Genomic DNA, 18662 nt, shown 5'->3' with positions numbered 1-18662 from the left:
ATTGTCTGGGGAGCACCTGGCAGGTGGCGGGCCCGTGCCCTAACGTGCGCGTGGTGACCAGCTTCACAAAGCGAGCGGGCAGCACCTCTTTGGTCCGGGAACGGCCTCGGGCGGGCCGACCACATCCCAGGGTGGAGAGGGGGAGAGAGAAAGGGGCGCGCGCCCTCCTCCTCCTCGCAGGCACAGCCCCCCGGCATTAACACGTCGAAAGAGCAGGGGCCAGACGCCGCCGGGAAGGAGCGAGACCCGGGCGGGCGCGAGGGAGGGGAGGCGAGGAGGGGCGTGGCCGGCGCGCAGAGGGAGGGCGCTGGGAGGAGGGGCTGCTGCTCGGCGCTCACGGCTCTGGGGGCTCGGCTTTGCCGCGCTCGCTGCACTTGGGCGAGAGCTGGAACGTGGACCAGAGCTCGGATCCCAGCGCAGCCACCGCGATGAGAGGCGCTCGCGGCGCCTGGGATTTTCTCTGCGTTCTGCTCTTCCTGCTCCACGTCCAGACAGGTGGGTCACCGCGGCTGGCACCTCGACCGTGCGACTCCTCGGCGAAGCCTGTGCCCGGGAGGGTGGTACACGCCGGAGTGCATCCGGAGAGAGGACTGCGGGCCCTCAGTGCCCGTGCGTTCCAGTCTCCGGGGGAGACTCCAGGTGTCCCTCGGACTCTCCTGCGCCTTGCCTCGCTCACCTGCGCGAGGAGACCCCAGCTGCTAGTGGTGGGGACGCGAAGCCGGGGTTCTTCGGGAATGGGGACAGCGAGGGGAGGTTAGGCGTGAGCGAGGTTGCAGGCTGCGTGCGAGTTTGGGGTGGCTTTTGTGCCGAGGTTGCGCGGGGGGCGGAGGCGAGGGGCTCAGGGGTTCCCACCGAGCGCCTTCTCTCGCCGTGCGAGGCGCGGCCGCAGCTTCCTTTTGTTAAAAGTTGCGTGTGTGTGACCGGTGCCCAGGAGGACCTGCCTGCAGGTTCTCCGCCGCGCGGAGGGCAAAGTTAGAGAGCCCTTTCTCTCCTCTGCGGCTGCTGCCTTCCAACCGCAGGCGCTCTTTGTGCCCAGAGCTGGGGACCGACCCGCTGCCGCCTCTGCTCACGGCGCCACCCGTGGAGACGAATCGAAGCCTGCGGATTTCCCCGCCTCCGGGTTAGGGTTTTGCTCTGGGAGTGCGCGGCGTGTGGCTGTGGGGCCGGACTCCCGCGAGCCTGGAGGTGGTGGGTACGGGGACAACTTGGGCAGGGCGTGTGGAAAGCAGCCGCTAGGTTGCAGACTTTTTGCTTTCGTATATCCTGTGCTCGTCCCTTTCGGCCGCGGCGCCGTTTCATTCCTGCCACGCGCCCCGGGGCGGCTGGAGGCTGCGTTTGCCGCCTGCTCCCGGAAGGCAAGGGACAGCGTGCTGGGATTATGCGTGCCCTGATCCCGGCTGCCTAGCACGCCGGCCAGTGTGCCCGGCCTGCCTGGCGGGCTCTGGAAGCCCGTAGTCCCGGTATCTGCGACCTGTATTCGCAGGTCCTGTTTTCTTCGGAAATTTTTGAGATTAGTGACCGCCCGCCTCCCTGTCCCCGGGGAGGGGACATCTATACTTCAGGACTGCCTGGGGGTAGGGTGGGAGATGGAGTGGAACTTTCTGCAAATCCTACTCAGTTCTTAAAGCTATAACAAAAAACCAGATATATCCGCGCGGGAACTTGGGTCTTAGGTGAAGGATTTGCCGGCTGCTGGAGCCCCTCGGTCAGATTTCTGCCTCTCGTTCCCTTTTTTCCAGGTGTCGCTGGTGCGCGCGAGTGCAGGTCGCCCAGCTCACTCTTGAAGCACTGCTCTCTCCCAGGTCATTTTTAAAACAAACCTTTAAGGTTACCTTGATGGTGTAAGGATAGAAAGTGAGTCTTAGCTGGAATCAAGCGCTTGAAAGGAAGCGGCGCAATGAACGGTTGTGAGACTGTCTACTACTGGTCAGTTTCTCTATAAAGTCTCCAGGAGCAGTCTCCCGCGTCCTGGTCTTGTAACTATTGTGAGGGCTTTCCTGTGGGGGCAGAGAGGCCTTGCATCTGGACCCCTGTGCAGCAGGAGGGGTCAGCAGGGGTCACGAGGGAGTGTTCAGATTCCCTGGAGGATTTGATCACCTAGCTTAAAACAACACATCTGGTCTTTATGTTTTTGTGCCTTGACCTTTTTAATATCAGTTAAGGTATGTGAACTAGACCCCAGTAGGAGACTAGAAAGACCACATCGAATATCTCCCTTTTACAAAATTAAAAGAATCAATGGTTTTCTTCTTCCCAATAGATTTTTGGCAAAGGGAATTTTAAGTCTGTCTCCTGGGGGGGCAGTGTGGTGTAACGACAAAGCCTTGATCTGTCCCCTGGGTTCTCCTTTTCTCTGCCATTTCTTGGCTGCGTGCCCTTGGGCAGGTTGCTTAAGGCAGGTTGCTTAAATTCTGGGGAACCCAGTGTCCTCCAGAGTACAAGGAGGCATCTGCATCATGAAGGATCCTTTGGGTCCAGAATTCTCCAATGTTCTGAGTGTAGACTCAGCACTCTTTTCAACTGTTCCCCCGGTCCCTGTCTGCCTCCTTGAAATTCCTCTGCCTCTCCTGCTCACGGGGACCTCATGGAGTATGGGTGCATCTGACCGTCTGCCCCTGGCTGCAGCAAGGAGCTGTGGCTTATGCTTCCCACCCCTCAATTCCCATATATTCCTCTGCATTGCCCTTTGAGGGCTAGGAGGTGCCCACTTTGTCCTAACCGTCATTCTTCTCCTCCCCCACCACCACCCCAGTATTACAGCTCCTGTGCCTAACAGGATGAAGCTGCAAGGAATGGTGAATCATACCTTCCCCGCTTCATTCCTGCAGGTGTGAGGCTGGAGTCATTCTCAGCAGCTGGATGCAAGGCAGTCTAAATTATTATCCTGCTGGAAATATCCCAAATAAATATCCCAGATAATTCATTTATCCCTATTCTGTTTTTCCCCCCACTCATCCCCATATTTTTTCCTTATGACTCTCTAAATCATGTATGCTGTGCATTTATAGCATGCTTTCTAATGGGCCTTAAATTTTGTATGACATGTGTGTTATACATAGTTGTTGCTCTTCAGTTGGAAACTGTGTGCCAGGCCTGTTGCTTGGGGCTTTACCTGCTATTTCCACTAGTCTCAATGAGCCTAGGAAGTAGTATTATTATTACCCCTAACATTTTACAGCTGGAGAAACTGGCTAAGGATAAGCGCCAAGTCATCAGTGGTGAAGCCTGATGAGATTGGCTCTATGTGCCCAGCTCTATAACCATTCACATGATTCACCAGAATCTGTAGTAAGACTCATTCAAAAATATTTAATGAGTTTTTACTATGTGCCAGGGATTGTTGGAAGTTCTGGGAATGCAGAATGGCCAATGTCACTGCCTTCCCAATTTTGGTGAAAAATATTTAGAATTGGGTGTCTTATGAAAGGGGAGTATTTGTGGAGGGAGGATTAATTAAATTTTAGCTTGGAGGAAGGGTTGTAGGCATTTGACCCCGTGGTATGCTGGCCTTAGTTGTTAGCTGTCTCATTCTAGTTAGCGTCCCTCAGAAATGAAGGTAAGCTATTTCTAAAATGATGATGCAAGCCAGTTAAAAATTCATCTCCCACTCCAAAACATAAAAATGGTCTTGTGCATAGGTGTAAAAGGGAACACCCCCAATAATGGCTGATGCCATTGGCTATTTACCCTGGACAGCACGGTGAGAAATAACGACAATATACCATCCAAAGCCATTTTTTCTCCCAAAAGAAATTCTCGTCAGAAATGTGCCAAGTATTGTGCAGGCTTCCCTTGGAGCACATTTATGTACAGATGTTGTTGTGGTGATGAATTGTGCTGCTGTTGTTGACAGCCCTTCGAAGTTACCCTTAGGGTTTTGACTCATTTCCTCAAGTCTCTTCCAGCTGATTAAAGACGGACACAAGGAAATGAACCTCGGTGTCTCTAGCGGAATTCTCAGAGCTAGACTGCAGTGTGGGGACCCCTTCAAAGTAGTGGTCAAGGCTGTGGCAGCATTTTCTTCAGAATGAATTTAGTTTAAGAGTTGGCAGGCTAGGATGTGGGAAGTGCTTTCTTTTGCTGCATTAATGTGTGGTAACTTTTAAAAGTTGAGATTAAATGACATTTGCAGGAATCCAAATATGCAGATTTCATGTGCAGTTTTGGTAACTTGAATAGATATTGCCACAGCTATAAGTCCAGAATGAGGAAGGCCTGGGGGTGAATTAGAGGAGGTAAAAGTTTGCCTGGAGGGCAAATCCAGTGTAAATCTTTGTTGTATGTAGAGAGGAATTGAGTTGAGTTCGCTTGGCGCAGCAGCTCTGATTTCTGACATTTTTTGGACATGATCATGTAGCTCATCTTTTGACCTCAGACTCTTAATAAGTAAAGAGCAGTTGTAATCTGATAGCCCGCGGAGACATGTTTTCTTTGGCCTACATGATGCTTTTCAGAAAACATTGAGGCGGTATTAAGCAATCTAGAGATTTTTTTAAAATCAAGATCTCTATTTATGTCTCCTCTTTAAGAATTATAGGTCATGGCTCCTGCAGATGAGGCCTGTGCTCTTCAGGTTGCATTAGGCTCTAGGGCCTGCCATCCCTTAGGCATTTCTCACTGGGCAATGGTGAGTGCAGGAATCCAAATATGGCCCTGGAACCAGGCAGATGACAAGTGGGAGGAGCACAGGCCTGCCTACCTTGTGTTGGTCTGATGGCTTCATGACTGACAGCTCGGTGGCCTTAGAGCAAATTGCTTAACCTTTTTGAGCTTTCATTGTCCATCCTAGTTTTGCCACTTATTAGCTCTGTGACTTTTGACAAATTACTTAACCTCTCTGTGCTGGTCAATGTGTTGCTACATGTAAAACTTTTGGAATGGTGCCTCATAGTAGAGGCTCAATATGTGTTAGCCATAATTATCATCTGTAAAACAGGAATTATTATTGTCCCTAAAATGGGAATAATGCCCCCTCTTTTAAGATGATTGCCCTAAAAATTAGAGATTTTTTTTTTTTTTTTTTAAGAAAATGTCTCGCCCTGTTGCCCAGGCTGGAGTGCAATGGTGCAATCTTGACTCACTGTAACCTCCGCCTCCCGGGTTCAAGCGCTTCTCTTGCCTCAGCCTCCTGAGTGGCTGGGATTACAGGCACCTGCCACCGTGGTCGGCTAATGTTTGTACTTTTAGTAGAAATGGGGTTTCACCATGTTGGCCGGGCTGGTCTTGAACTCCTGACCTCAGGTGATCCGCCCACCTCTGCCTCCCAAAGTGCTGGGATTACAGGCATGAGCCACTGCACCTGGCCTTACAGATATTTGTAAAGATTCTTAGCACAGGGTTTGGGATGGGATAGGCACCTAATAAATGAGTGAATGCCTCAGGTATATATAGAACTTGACTACTTCTCTATGATTCTTGAGCATGGGTAGCAGTAAATATGAACTTGACAGTTTTTTTGTTTGTTTTCGAGATTGAGTTTTGCTCTTGTCACCCAGGCTGGAGTGCAATGACGCAATCTCTGCTCACTGCAAACCGCCACCTCCCGGGTTCAAGTGATTCTCCTGCCTCAGCCTCCCTAGTAGCTGGGAGTACAGGCACCCACTACCATGCCTGGCTAATTTTTGTGCTTTTAGTAGAGGCAGGGTTTCACCATTTTGGCCAGGCTGCTCTCGAACTCCTGACCTCAGGTGATCCACCTACCTCGGCCTCTCAAAGTGCTGGGATTACAGGCATGAGCCACCATGCCCAGCCGACAGTTTTTAAAATAAACTTTAATTTTTTTGGTCTTGTTTTATTTAGCTTTTGATAAGAGGAAATCTCTAGTCTTAGAGATTGAATAGATCTTGAACTTTTTCTTTCTCTGGGGGGGAAAAAAACAAACTACACATCTTATAAGATTTCTTCAACAGAAACATTTGTGTCTGGTACTTTTCCCATTCATCTTATGTTTTAACTGTCATGCTTACATTTTGGTTATGACACACTTGTTAGACATCTTCCCATGCATACCTTTCTGACAGGTTTTCAACATTTTTGCAAAATTTAAGGTTTAAGCCAAATTATTATTCAGGACATGTGGCATCAGTTAATTATGAGCTTGGGCTCTGAAATTGACACCCTGGATTTTCATTCTAGTTCTGCCTCTTCCCTGCTGTGTGCTCTGGGACAAGACACTTAACCTCTCCTTAAACTTCATTTCCTCATCTGTAAAATGGAGATGATGACATAGGGCCCCTGTGAGGATTAAATGAGATTCTGCATGTAATGTGTTTAGCACAGTGCCCCTCATAGAGGAAGTGTGTGGACTCCACTATCGGGCTGATTTTCTTATGTTCCCCTTTCAGCTTTGCCTCTTAGAAAACGTTGAAAATGTGTAAATAGAATATGTAGAGTGTTTTTTTTTTTTTTCATATTAAGATGAAGTTGTTACATTTAATTAATATACTGCAATTAGTGGTAATGCATGTTTATATGCTTGGCCCTTTGTTTAGCTGTATTCTTGGGTTACTTTCCACCAAAAGAGATACAAATTTCTTGATAAAAGTTTAGATGGGGGGAATATCTGCAAGTGGCCATTTTCTCTAGGTGAATAAGTTCATGTAGGCAGTCGAGGAGCTTTTCCTTGACTGCTCTGTCTAGGAGTTCAAGGACCAAGCTGAACTTGGCCATTGCCCCAGGCTAGACACAGTGGTTGGTGTTCAGTAAGTATTAGTTTAACATCTTTTCTATTCTCCAGCACTTATACTAAGTTTTGAACATAATAAATGCTCAGTAAACATTTTGGATTCAGTTTAACAGGCTTATCAATCCCCATGCCTTGGTCCTCCGTTACAGGCTGGGGGTGGAGGAGGGCCAGGGCAAGAGCACAGCCCCTGATTTGAAGTAGAATTTGGTTGTCTTACGTGCAAAGTGCTCTGGGCAGGATTTTCAAGGAGATGAGCTTAAATCTTGATGGGCAGGTAATAGAGATCAGGAATCAGTAAAAACATCCACATCGGAGATAATATTTGAGATTAATTTCTGAACCTTAAAGGAAGAGGGCAGTATAGTTGTGACTTCAGCTGGAAAAAACTGCAGTACATGGAGCAAGGCATTAGGATCTTACTTGAGGATTATCAAACCTTTCTTTTGGTATGATGGCTGGAGGTAGGGAATTGGCTGGGAAGGTAAGACTCCTCTTATTAGCCTCAAGGAGCATGGAGGGAATGTGTATTTAGTGCTGAGTTTGGTCTAGGTTATGAAGAAGGCTTTGAAGTCAAGGCTAAGGTGAACTTGACCGAGGAGTGGCTCCCCAGGCTTTGCTTACTAGTCCAGGGCTGCCTATTCCACCATTCTGTCCAGTTAGACACACTCCCCAACCTGTTTCAATAGTCTGAGGAGGCCAGAGGCCAAACCCTGCCTTAAAACTTGGACACTCCCTTGCTGTGGGCAACCAAGACTAAGGGAGAGTCTGTTTTTATTATTCATTTATTTATTTATGAGACAGGGTCTTGCTCTGTTGCCAGGCTGGAGTGCAGTGGCACAATCATGGTTCACTGCAGCCTCCACCTCCTGAACTCAAATGACCCTCTCATCTCAGCCTCCTGAGTAGCTGGGACCCCAGGCGTGTGCCACCACATCCGGCTAATTTTTTAAATTTATTTTTTGTAGAGAGTAGTCTCGAACTTCTGAGCTCAAGCGATCCCCCAGCCTCAGCCTCCTGAAATGCTGGGGTTACAGGTGTAAGCCACCACACCTGGCCTGTTTTTTTTTTTTTTAAAATAGTAAAACATACATAATGTGAAATTTACTACCTTAATCATCTTTAAATGTATAGTTCAATAGTGTTAAGTACATTCGCATTGTTGAACACTTTCATCTTGCAAAACTGAAATTCTGTACATATTGAAGAGCAGCTCCCCGCTCCCTCCCCCAGCTTCTGGAAACCACCATTCTACTTTCTGTCTCTGAATTTGACTATTCCAGGTACCTCGCAAATGCAGAACCATACTGAATTTGTCTGTGTTTTTTTGACTGGTTTATTTCACGTACGGTACCATAACATCCTCAAGGTTCATCCCTGTTGTAGTATAAGTCAGAATTTTCTTCGTTTTTAAGACTGAAAAATATTCCATTGTATGTATAGATCACATTCTGTTTACCTATTCCTCCTTTGATGGACATTTAGGTTGCAAACAATGCTGTAATGAACATTTGCATACAAGTATCTAAGGGAGATTTTTTGTGGAGACTGTTTAGGAGCGTTAAATTCACGGCTACGAGTTATGTGTTGGGGAGCTGGGGAGAAGATGGGCTCTTTAGATTATCTCTGGGTGAAGGGGTATAGGACCTGGGTATTAGGGTGCATGCTTTGGAAAGAAAGTACCCTTAAGACACAAGAGGAGGATAAAGGTGCAGGTCTTCACTCACTCGGACTATTTATGGGCACCTTCATCAGGCACTGTTGAGACTGAGGGGAAGGAGAACTGGAATTATCATGGGTGTAGGTAACTGAGAGTAATGTTGGTACTATGGAATTAGTGGAAATAAAGCCAAGAGGAGTAGCCTATTTAAGGGAGAGAATATGATGTTGGACTCTGCTATTTGTTCATTGATTATTTGTGAGCGGCATTTTCTTGAAACTCAGTTTCACAGACACGGAGGGAAGATGTCAGTGAAATTCTTCTTAGGGTCAGGTCTCTGTAAGAAATAAAACTAAACCCCAAAGTCACAGAACATGACTCTATAATATTATGGTAGCATTGGGGATTATAAAGAATGGTATGTTAACTGTGAACCAGTCATACGGTGAAAAGTAAGTTTTCATGAAAAGAAGTGTATACTAGGAAGAGAATCCTGGATTCTTCTCTGCATTAGGCCATGTTGAAGGTATGTTTTTTGTTTTTCTCAGAATAAAATGGCCATATTGGGTATAGAGGAGGACATAGAATTGATGAAAGCTTTGGAAAATAGGTCCTTTGAAGGCAACTTAAAGAAATTGGATTTATTAAGCCTGGAGAAGATAAGGTGAGGGAAGTTTTAGTGAATGACAGTCTTAAAATATTTTTAGTGTGTGAGTGAAGAGCAGAACAAAATGAGAGTCATTTAAATTGCCCCAGAAGGAAATTGAAATTTTTTGTTTGTTTGTTTTTGTTTTTGTTTTTTTTGAGACAGAGTCTCACTCTGTCGCCAGGCTGGAATGCAGTGGTGTGATCTCGGCTCACTGCAGCCTCCACCTCCCGGGTTCAAGCGATTCTCCTGCCTCAGCCTCCCGAGTAGCTGGGACTACAGGCTCACGCCACCATGCCCAGCTAATTTTTGTATTTTTAGTAGAGACAGGGTTTCACCATGTTGGCCAGGATGGTCTCAATCTCTTGACCTTGTGATCCACCCGCCTCGGCCTCCCAAAGTGCTGGGATTACAGGCGTGAGCCACTCCGTCCAGAAATTTTTTTTTTAATGGGAAAATTCTTTCATTGGAAGAGTTGGCAGAAACTTTATTCGGTTATAGGGCCTTTGCTGGAGCTGTGAGGAAAACCAAGTAATTGTCATTTTGAAATGGTTCTTAGGTCCTCCCCAAGTCTGTTGGTTTGATGGCCCTTTAAGGGCCTGCCTGAAATCGTTTGGGAATAATTCAGAAATGGGAAAATAACCAACTGTTTTTCTTTCCTCACTGCCTTGGCTGTGGAGCAGAGTTTCTCATAAATGCTGATTAGATTCTAACATAATCCACTACTATAGTCACAATTTCGGCTATATTGAGAACAGCCAGTAAAGAACCCACAGCCTCAAAATGGGTTATCGATCTGTTAGGTGTGGCGGGATCTAACCACAGAAGAAATTGTACTGTGTGATAGCTTAAACTGAGTGTCAAAATAAGACAAATAAAAGGAAGCTCAAGGTCTACAGAAATCCATGATTAATCACTTAGCCCTACCCTAAGAATCGCTGTGCTGGAACGCAGCACGTAGCCAGAAAGTCTGTAAGGATGAAGGACGGCTCCCAAAGTCCTTTTCTCTTGATTACTCAGGGGTGGATTGGTTACCCACCACTCTTGACTACCCTTTCCATCTGTCCTTTCCCTCTGGTCATTTTGTGGTCATGGCTCAGTGGCACGTTTGAGATCAGCCCGTGGTCCAGTGGGGAAGGTGGTGGAAATGAAATTGCAATTCAGCAGCTACTGGTTGATAACATTTTATTAATACCTGTCACTTCGAAATTGATACCTAAGATGGGATCCCTGCCTTTAAGGAGCCTAGGACCTATAGGAAGATGGTCCTGGGTAGGTGCCAATGTTACAGGATTTGTAATAAGATTTAAATGAACAATTCGGTCCTATTCATTACCATTGGTTTGGAGGACATAGGCATCACTTCTTGAATTGAATGGCCAATTCAAAGGAAGATAGGGGCCTGAATTAAATCTTAGAAGAGTAGGGTGGAATTTGGTCAAGATGTGAAGAAGAGAAGCAAAGGTTAGAGTTAGCCAGAAGGCTCTGCTCCCACCAACGGAATGTCTGTAGAGACTAGTGGGAGATGAGATGGGATAATTTTTAGAGCACCTAGATTTTTATTCTTCAATAATTGAAGTCTTTCCTGCAGTGCTATATGTGATGAGAGTTTTGTAAATCTAATCTGGCTAAGTAGTTGCCTATTCAGAGAAATAACTTAAAAATGGAAAAGTATGGATATCACTTTCACATATATTACCTATTCAATGTGTTCAATGCACATCCAGTATAGATATGTATTTTTACTTGTTTTTAAGTCCAAGGCTAATTCTGCTCCCTTCTCCCTACCCACCTTCCCCACCCCAGCCAAGATTAGAGATTTTGTGGGCTCAACTTCTGATTGTGGCAGTAGATGACCTTTCATTTGCTTATTAACATATTTTAAATATTTAGCAAAATAATACACCTTATTTATGTCAGTTCATTCATTGAAGCAAAGACAGCAATAAACAAGCCTGCAAACCTTGATAAGGGGCCTGTGTGGTTTGGAACATTTTGAGATTCTTCCCCGGATCCCCCCAGTCCTGTTTTAGAAAGCTATTAGGGACACACTGGTGGCCGCCCTTCCCAACCCAGGGAGTCCGGGGAAGGAGGAGGAGGCGGCTGTTTGTGGTGGGCAGAACTCTGTCACTTAAGGAAAAGGCGTGTCTGATAGCACTTGTAGTGAATGCCTCATTCTTGACCGAGAAGAAAAAGATAAGAGGGAAAATGAAAAAGGTGAAACGGTTCTCCTTTACCTTGTATTTTTAAATTGCTTAGTGAGGCAAAATATCTACCTTCATTTGGCTTTACCCCAGGTAACTCATTTCTGAGGGTGTTAGAAAATTCTTCCAAACAACTCCGGGACTCCAAGTAATTTAAATATAATGGCCTACGTAGGTTCTTAAGCAGAGGAATTAGTTGACAGAGTTAGAACAAAGGAGAGCATTATCACAAAGAGCTCTGGAAGTTAATGTGTCTCTTTTTATTGGAAAAGAAGTATTTCTAGAACGGGATTCAATTGGCTTCTGGGGAAAATATTTACTGGAGATTTTAGAAGTGTGAAAGGTGGCAAGAGACGTTGGCTGTCTATTATTCTACTTGGCTAGTGCATGCTTAAAAATAAGACTATGTTAAAAAGATCTTGAGAATTCTACTTGGGAAGACTGAAGTAAAGATAGTACAGGTACTTTTCAAAGGATATAAATTTTGGCTCATAAAGTATTTTAAATGCAATTCCATCCTAACTTTCACAATGCAGACTTTCTTTTTGTGGCTGATGTTGAGAGAAGGTACCTGAGAAAGATTTTCAGTTCAAGAAATGAGTGATATTTATTTGGTTAATAAAACACCACAGGGACTGGTTTTTAGAATTTTTGTCATTGTTAAGCCAGTATTCTTAACCTAAAATATATTAGGATAGTTAATGAAAATACTTAATTGGAATGTTTAAATGTTTCTCTACTTATTTTAGTATAGTCTGTATATGTGCTGCTGGGAAATAGTATATACATTTTTAGCCGAACCAGAAAGCATCACTTTGATAAAAGAGGACCCCCCTCCCTTTGCTTTTTTAAAATAAACCAGCATATGTAGAAGGGTTTGTGAGTTTTTTTAGTAGATCTGAATGTGTTGCCCAATTTACATTCCAGCATTTTCAAGGGATATTATTTAACAAGATCATCTTGGTTTCAGAACCACTGCCTTTCAAAGAGGCTGGCTCAGAGCATGTGTGTGTGCCTGCAAGTGAGGGGGGTCCCCCACGGGGGCTAGTGGCTTTGCACCATCCTGGCCACTGGGAACACCAGCTCTGGCCGTACAGCGGGGGCACTTAACATTACAGCGTCATTCTCCATTCTTTTGGTCCCGTCTCATATGTTTAATCTGACCTTATACCAGAAATCCATAGATTTATTCACAAATAAATAAATTTGAAGCATCAGAGGTGTAGCAGTGAACATACCAGGCAAAAGTCTTTGTCCTCTCTTGAGGCTTATGTTTTACTGAATTATTTTTCTCTCCAGGAGAGAGAAAAGTCCAGGAGTCCAGAAAGGTTAAAAAAAAAAAAAAGAAAGAAAGATGTAATTTGAGGTGCTCTCATAGAAAGCAGTTTAATTTAGACTTATTTCAGTTCCACATTATGGTTAGTTAAGGAAGAAAGAGAAAAGAAAGGTTATGCAGAAGGTCCAAGGGCACCAGTTCAACAAAGAGGAAAGCCAGAGAAGGCAACTAGAACAACAGGAAAAGGAGATTCAGGGGCTGGGGGAGACTGGCAGGAGTGGAGTCAGGGAAGCTTTGTGAGGCGCTTTTCACTACCTGCCACCAGTCCTGCCCTCCAGAGGGCTGAGCACCAGCTCCATCCCAGCATGTCCCTGCCCCAGTTTCTGTAACTTCAGAGCAGCAGGCCTCTTGATTCAACAGGTGTTTTTGATGGAGGATTTACCAAAGAGGCTTGACTAGTGACAGGTGTCTTCACTTTCAGGCCCTTTGGCGCCTTTAATGTGTTTTAGTCTGCAGGTTTGGAACTGTTTGTTCTGGAATGTGCTGGAATGCTCTTTCACAGCTGAGAGAGATGCTTCAGGGTCCAGGCTAGATGCTCTTTGGTATCTCTCCAAGGACTGGAGGTTCTGCACCTCTTTTTAAAATTCATTCATGTTTTTCTTAAAATATGACCGAACTCCTAACTCTTGCTAACCTTACCTCTGGGATTCTTAGGCCCTCAGCTGAAGAACTTGATGAATTTCAACTTTAAAGAGGTTCTTCTAACACTTGGCCATTTCAACCAGGCTTTGCTATAAAGTCCTGTGGAATTTGGGGACTGAAAGCCAATTACTTAGATCACAACTTTCCTGTGAAAACTGCAAGGACCTGCTGTCAGGGCTCATTAAACCCCAAAGCATGGCACCCTGGCATGCAGACTACCCTGACCAAGAAGAGACTGGAAGGCCTCAGAAGCCAGGTCTTTGTCCTCTCCTGGTTCCTGCACCCTTTTCTCCCCCAGAGTGAGTCACAGAAACCAGAATTCTTTTTCCCCAAGGCAGGTCATAGGAACTAGAACTCCTTTCTCCCAAAGCCAGGCATAAAACCTAGCAAGGTCACTCTCTCCCTTCTCCCTGGAAGACCTTCATTCCTGAGGGGTCCTGCCCCATCCCTGGGGGAGGGGGAATTGTCCGGAGCAGTCTTGCCGGGTTTCCCCACTCCATCCATCACCTTTAGGCCAGATCCTTTGTGTCCAATCACATTTCTGCATGGCTGTTCATTCATCAAACCTAAATATAAAAATAAAGGTCTTCCCTGGGGGAAAAATATGACAGACTTCGGTTTTAATCATAACTGTTGTAGTAACTGTCGGTCTGTTTGACACGGTGCTGTTTAGCCACCATCAGCCCTACTGCATGTCCAGTTTCGATGCTTCTGTTACTGGCCTGGGTGAGGTGCCCGCAGAGAGGTGACAGGGTGACTTCATCTGACTTTTTGCATTTTCGCTTTAGGGTGGCCTTTCACAATTCCATGAAGTGATAAGCTCTCCAGTTTCAAATGAAGGACGCCTCAAATTGAGAACTGACTGCATTGCATTCCTCAGGAAGGGAAAGTTCCTTCTCTGTCAATTCTTGGGCACTGGAGTAGGACTCTTGCTGCAGATGGTATTGTTCTGGTTCTCAGGAAGGAATCCAAGATAAAGTCTGTCTGGGGATAGAAAGTGGTACCCTCGGCCGGGCGCGGTGGCTCAAGCCTGTAATCCCAGCACTTTGGGAGGCCGAGACGGGCGGATCACGAGGTCAGGAGATCGAGACCATCCTGGCTAACACGGTGAAACCCCGTCTCTACTAAAAAATACGAAAAAACTAGCCGGGTGAGGTGGCGGGCGCCTGTAGTCCCAGCTACTCGGGAGGCTGAGGCAGGAGAATGGCGTAAACCCGGGAGGCGGAGCTTGCAGTGAGCCGAGATCGCGCCACTGCACTCCAGCCCGGGCGACAGAGCGAGACTCCGTCTCAAAAAAAAAAAAAAAAAAAAAAAAAAAAAGAAAGTGGTACCCTCTTGGAATATGGGCAGGAAGGCATCCCCAGTGACCATAGCCTTGGTTGAAGGTATTAAAGAGGAATCTTGAGGTGCTTGGCAGGGTGTCAGGTGACAAGTTCAATGAAATTAGCAGCATTAGGTCTGTAGGTGGCTGCTTAACTAATTATGAACTCAGCTGCTTAACTGTATTTGCTCCAGGTTTCACAATTCCTTTTGTCTACAGTAATTATCATTGGTTAGCACCTATTGTTTTGGGTGAGAATTTCAGGGTCTACATTTAAGTAGACCCTATTTAAATTTATTATCAGTTGACTAGGGAAGGGTTAAAGAAGCAGTAGGGAGTCTATGACTTCTAGAATATTCCCTGGCTTGTTTGAAAATGTGTTAGCAGCCATTTTATTTCAATATGAAAGAACTGAACTTTAAAAAAATGTGTATTTTTATTTATGGCAACATTTCAAATAGGATAGTGTAATGAACCCTCATATAACCATCTAGCTTCAACACTTACCAATACGGCCTCTACTCACTTTATCTCCCATTATTGGGAAGCATGTCTCAAGCATCATAGAATTTCATATATAAATATTTTCAGTATGTAGTCCTCAACTACAAAGACCTTCTTTTCTGAACATAATGATGATGCCAATATCAAACCTTTCCAAATAAATACAATTACATAATGTCATTGAATATCTAGTATTCACATTTTCCTATTGAAGGTAAATAAAAATATAAACAAATGTTTGCACGTTTAAAAGAAAGCAAACAAGATCTACACATTGTAATTAGTTGATATGTCCTTTAAGTCATTTCTTTTCTGTAGGTGTTAGCTCCTTTTTTGTTAAGGAAACTGCAGTTGTCCTGTGCAGCTTTTCATTCTGATTGCATTCCTTGGTCTTCACCTGTACCATTTTGAATATGTCCTGTAAATTAGTGACTTAGACGTTTGATCATATTCAGTTTTTTTGTTTTTTTGTTTTTTTTTTTTTTTGTTTTTTTTTTTTTAATGAGGGTACTGCGTAAGTGGTGTGTTCTCTTGTTTTGCTTTCTCTTTTTGGTGTACCTTTGGTTATTTGTGAAGATTCATATTTTTTGTTAGATTTGTATTTTTGGTTTTAATGATTGCCTTCAGACTGATGCCTTTCAATAATACCCTTGTCTGCTCTTTCTGAGGGGGCTATTTTTCATTGGTTTGCTACCATAACATTTAAATTAGCCAGCGTTTGTTCTTTGCTCTCTCTTTACTCTCCTGAGCTGGGGATTGGAAGTAATATTCTTTTACTTCCAGTTAATATCTAAAAGGCAATCAGCAAGCATATTCTACTTTTCGGAACTTCACCTATTCCCCATTTTTCTGATGGCTGTACTCATTTTTCAGAGCATACAGCAGTTATATATTCTGCTATCTCCCTTGTTACCATCATTTAGTTTTAGCTGTATAGGTAAATATCTGTTTAATGCTGGGGGCCAGTCCTCATATCATGGCTTTCCTGGCATTTTCGTTTTCTGAAACGCACCCTCTAATAGATGCCTTATGGGAAGTAGTTCCTGAATTATATGTCCACAACGGCGAGTGTGTGGTCTCTATATTTAAAGGTCAGGTTGGCTAGTATAAAATCGCTGGCCCATCTTATCTTTGCTCAGATACCTTTATTATTTTACTGTATTGCCTTTTGCCATAAAGTGGTGTCAAAATCTGATGATGATCTTATTTTCTTTCCCTCACATTTAACTTGGTGTGTTTGCCTAAATACCCAAAGGAATGTTTTTCCATCTTTATTCTTTAAAGTCCACTAGTTAGTTTTATAGTATTGGCTGCTGTAGGTTGATTTTTTTTTCCCTGTAGACACAATGTGCTGGTTTAACGTGTAATTTTAAGAGTTCTTTTTTATTTCGTCTCCAGTAAAGATTTCATTTACGATTTGTTCTGTTCTTTGTTGGCTTTAGGAACTCCCGTTATTCATGTTAGACCTTCTTTGCCTGTATTCTGTATCTGCCACTTTCTCTCAAATCCTTTCAATCTCATCATAATTCGTTTGAATTAAAAAATTTTCCTCCTTTGTGTCTTCTGGTTCATTTAAGGCACTGTTCATATTTATTTGCTCTCGTGTTATCTTTACCTGTCATTTCTGAAATGATTATTTTCTTTATTTTTAATTCTTAGTTCTTTTGCCTCCATTTTTAAATCTTCATTTTCTTCAATCATTTCTGAGTTTTAAAAATTCTGATTTATGCTGTTCTTCATGGCGTCTTTCATTTAGTTAATTTCTCTTAGCTTCTTCTGAAATATTAGGTCATAGCTTTCCTTTGTGCCCTTCTGGCCTGATTTTATTGTTTACATGATGGATGTCATTCTGCTCCTTAATTTTTCTTTAAAAATAACTATGTGGAATTCAACTGTGATTCTTTTCTGTTGTTAACTGAGTTTTTCTATACTTTTAGGAGAACCAGTGTAGATTTTCTAGCATCAGAGATCTAGGAGACTCTTAGTTGTTTTCATTTTATTTTATTTTATTTTTGAGACAGAGTCTTGCTCTGCCTCCCTGGTTCAAGAGATTCTCCTGCCTCAGCCTCCCGAGTAGCATGCGCCACCACGCCCAGCTAATTTTTTTGTATTTTTAGTAGAGATGGGGTTTCACCATGTTGGCCAGTCTGGTCTTGAACTCCTGAGCTCAGGCAATTCGGCCGCCTTGGCCTCCCAAAGTGCTAGGATTACAGGCATGAGCCACCGCGCCGGACCTCATAGTTGTTTTCATAAAGTGGTAATAAAAATATGAACTCTACTTTCCTATATCCTAAGACTTTTTTTTTTGTCCCTACCCACACTGCTCACCTGCGCAGACTTTCCCTTACCGTGCCCCTATTTCCTCATCTTAGATCTCATCCCCAGGAGCTTCTCCCCAGTGTGGGGCTTTGCCTTGGCTTGTTAATTCATAGGAATCGGACCTCTCCCACTCCAGAACATTCTGGCACATTGGACATACAGGGGGCACAGCCCTCTCCACACTCTCACCAATTAAACTGGACCTTTTTTCTCCGTCTGCTCTCAGGACGAGCCTCTGAGCTTTCCAGTGAGTGCCTGACGGTGGTTCCTGCAGCTGATGGTAGTTTGTCAAATAGAGTTGTTGTGGATGTTGTCCATGGTTTTTGAGTCTGCTCTTTGTCAGTTTTTATGGTTGGGGAGAGTCAATAATTATGCTGCCACCACCATCTTCCCAGAATCTATATTGACATTTTAACATAAAATTTGGCAACCTTTGGGTCGACCAAATCTGGACTGAAGTCCTGTCTTGAAATCTCAACTCACAAGTAGCTGTTTTTCAAAATAATTTGCTTCCAAAATAAGTTATTAAAAATTTCTAACTATCTGAAAACTGATTACTATGGAAATGAACACTGTATGGCCTACCTAACATTAGCTTTCTAAGCTTATTGTTTATGACCAAATATAGTGGCTGAAATCATCCGAGTGCCAGGAAACTCACTGTTGAGCTATTATTTCTGAGGAAAATTTGTAAGAACTGACATGCTTTTGTCATCATTTGTTTGGTGTGAGATTCCTTGAGTTCTGAAGGAGAGAGTGCTGTTTTACAGTTTTAAAAGTATTAAACCACATTTATACTTAATGCCATCTAATAAAGATAACAGCATTTCTTAATTAGGTGTATTTTTCTCTGATTTTTTTTTCCCCACTGAAAAATTTGCATATCTCTAATTATAATCATTTCTGGAAAAAATGCTGCTAGGGATTGACATAATATTAATTTAGATTTCCAAAAATACTAAATTTCCTTCCTCCAACTTGAGTTTTCCTCCAATTGGCCATTGATTTAAATTACCTACTAAAAGGTTACAGTTTTAGAATTGACCTCTTTACCCCTTGGCCATATAAAGAATAAGGAAAGATTTCTCAGTAGAAATATTGGAAACTTTTGTTATTTAAATTCTGGAAAATAGAGCAAGATTGTTTTTAGACATTTCCTCTTGTTTTCCACAAAGAGATTGAGAAGAAATCATTTCAAACACAGGGCTGGTCGTTAAGAATTCTTTGCAAAGGGAAACAGGCTTAATGTATTGCTGTAAGTGAATGTCACCCAAGAAAAATTAAGGGAAAAGTGAATACTCATTAAGCAAATTGACCAGCAAGCGTTCTGATGAATGTTGAAACAAAT

At 43.8% G+C, this 18662-nt stretch overlaps 1 protein-coding gene across 4 annotated transcripts in view; it reads left to right on the top strand.

The window, feature by feature from the left end:
• Positions 1-347: 347 nt before the first annotated feature.
• The window catches only part of KIT (KIT proto-oncogene receptor tyrosine kinase), an 83365-nt gene continuing 65050 nt past the window's right edge, over positions 348-18662 (top strand). For all 4 annotated transcript variants that reach the window (XM_025385348.1, XM_025385346.1, XM_025385349.1 and 1 more), the window contains exon 1: positions 348-495. In XM_025385348.1, the coding sequence (XP_025241133.1) occupies positions 429-495 (67 nt within the window). In that variant the 5' untranslated portion in view covers positions 348-428. The remainder of the gene's footprint in view (positions 496-18662) is intronic.

Source organism: Theropithecus gelada, chromosome 5 (genome assembly GCF_003255815.1).
Source record: "Theropithecus gelada isolate Dixy chromosome 5, Tgel_1.0, whole genome shotgun sequence".
Taxonomy (NCBI): domain Eukaryota; kingdom Metazoa; phylum Chordata; class Mammalia; order Primates; family Cercopithecidae; genus Theropithecus; species Theropithecus gelada.
Note: the sequence above shows the minus strand (reverse complement) of the source record. Positions and strands in the feature narration are given on the sequence as shown.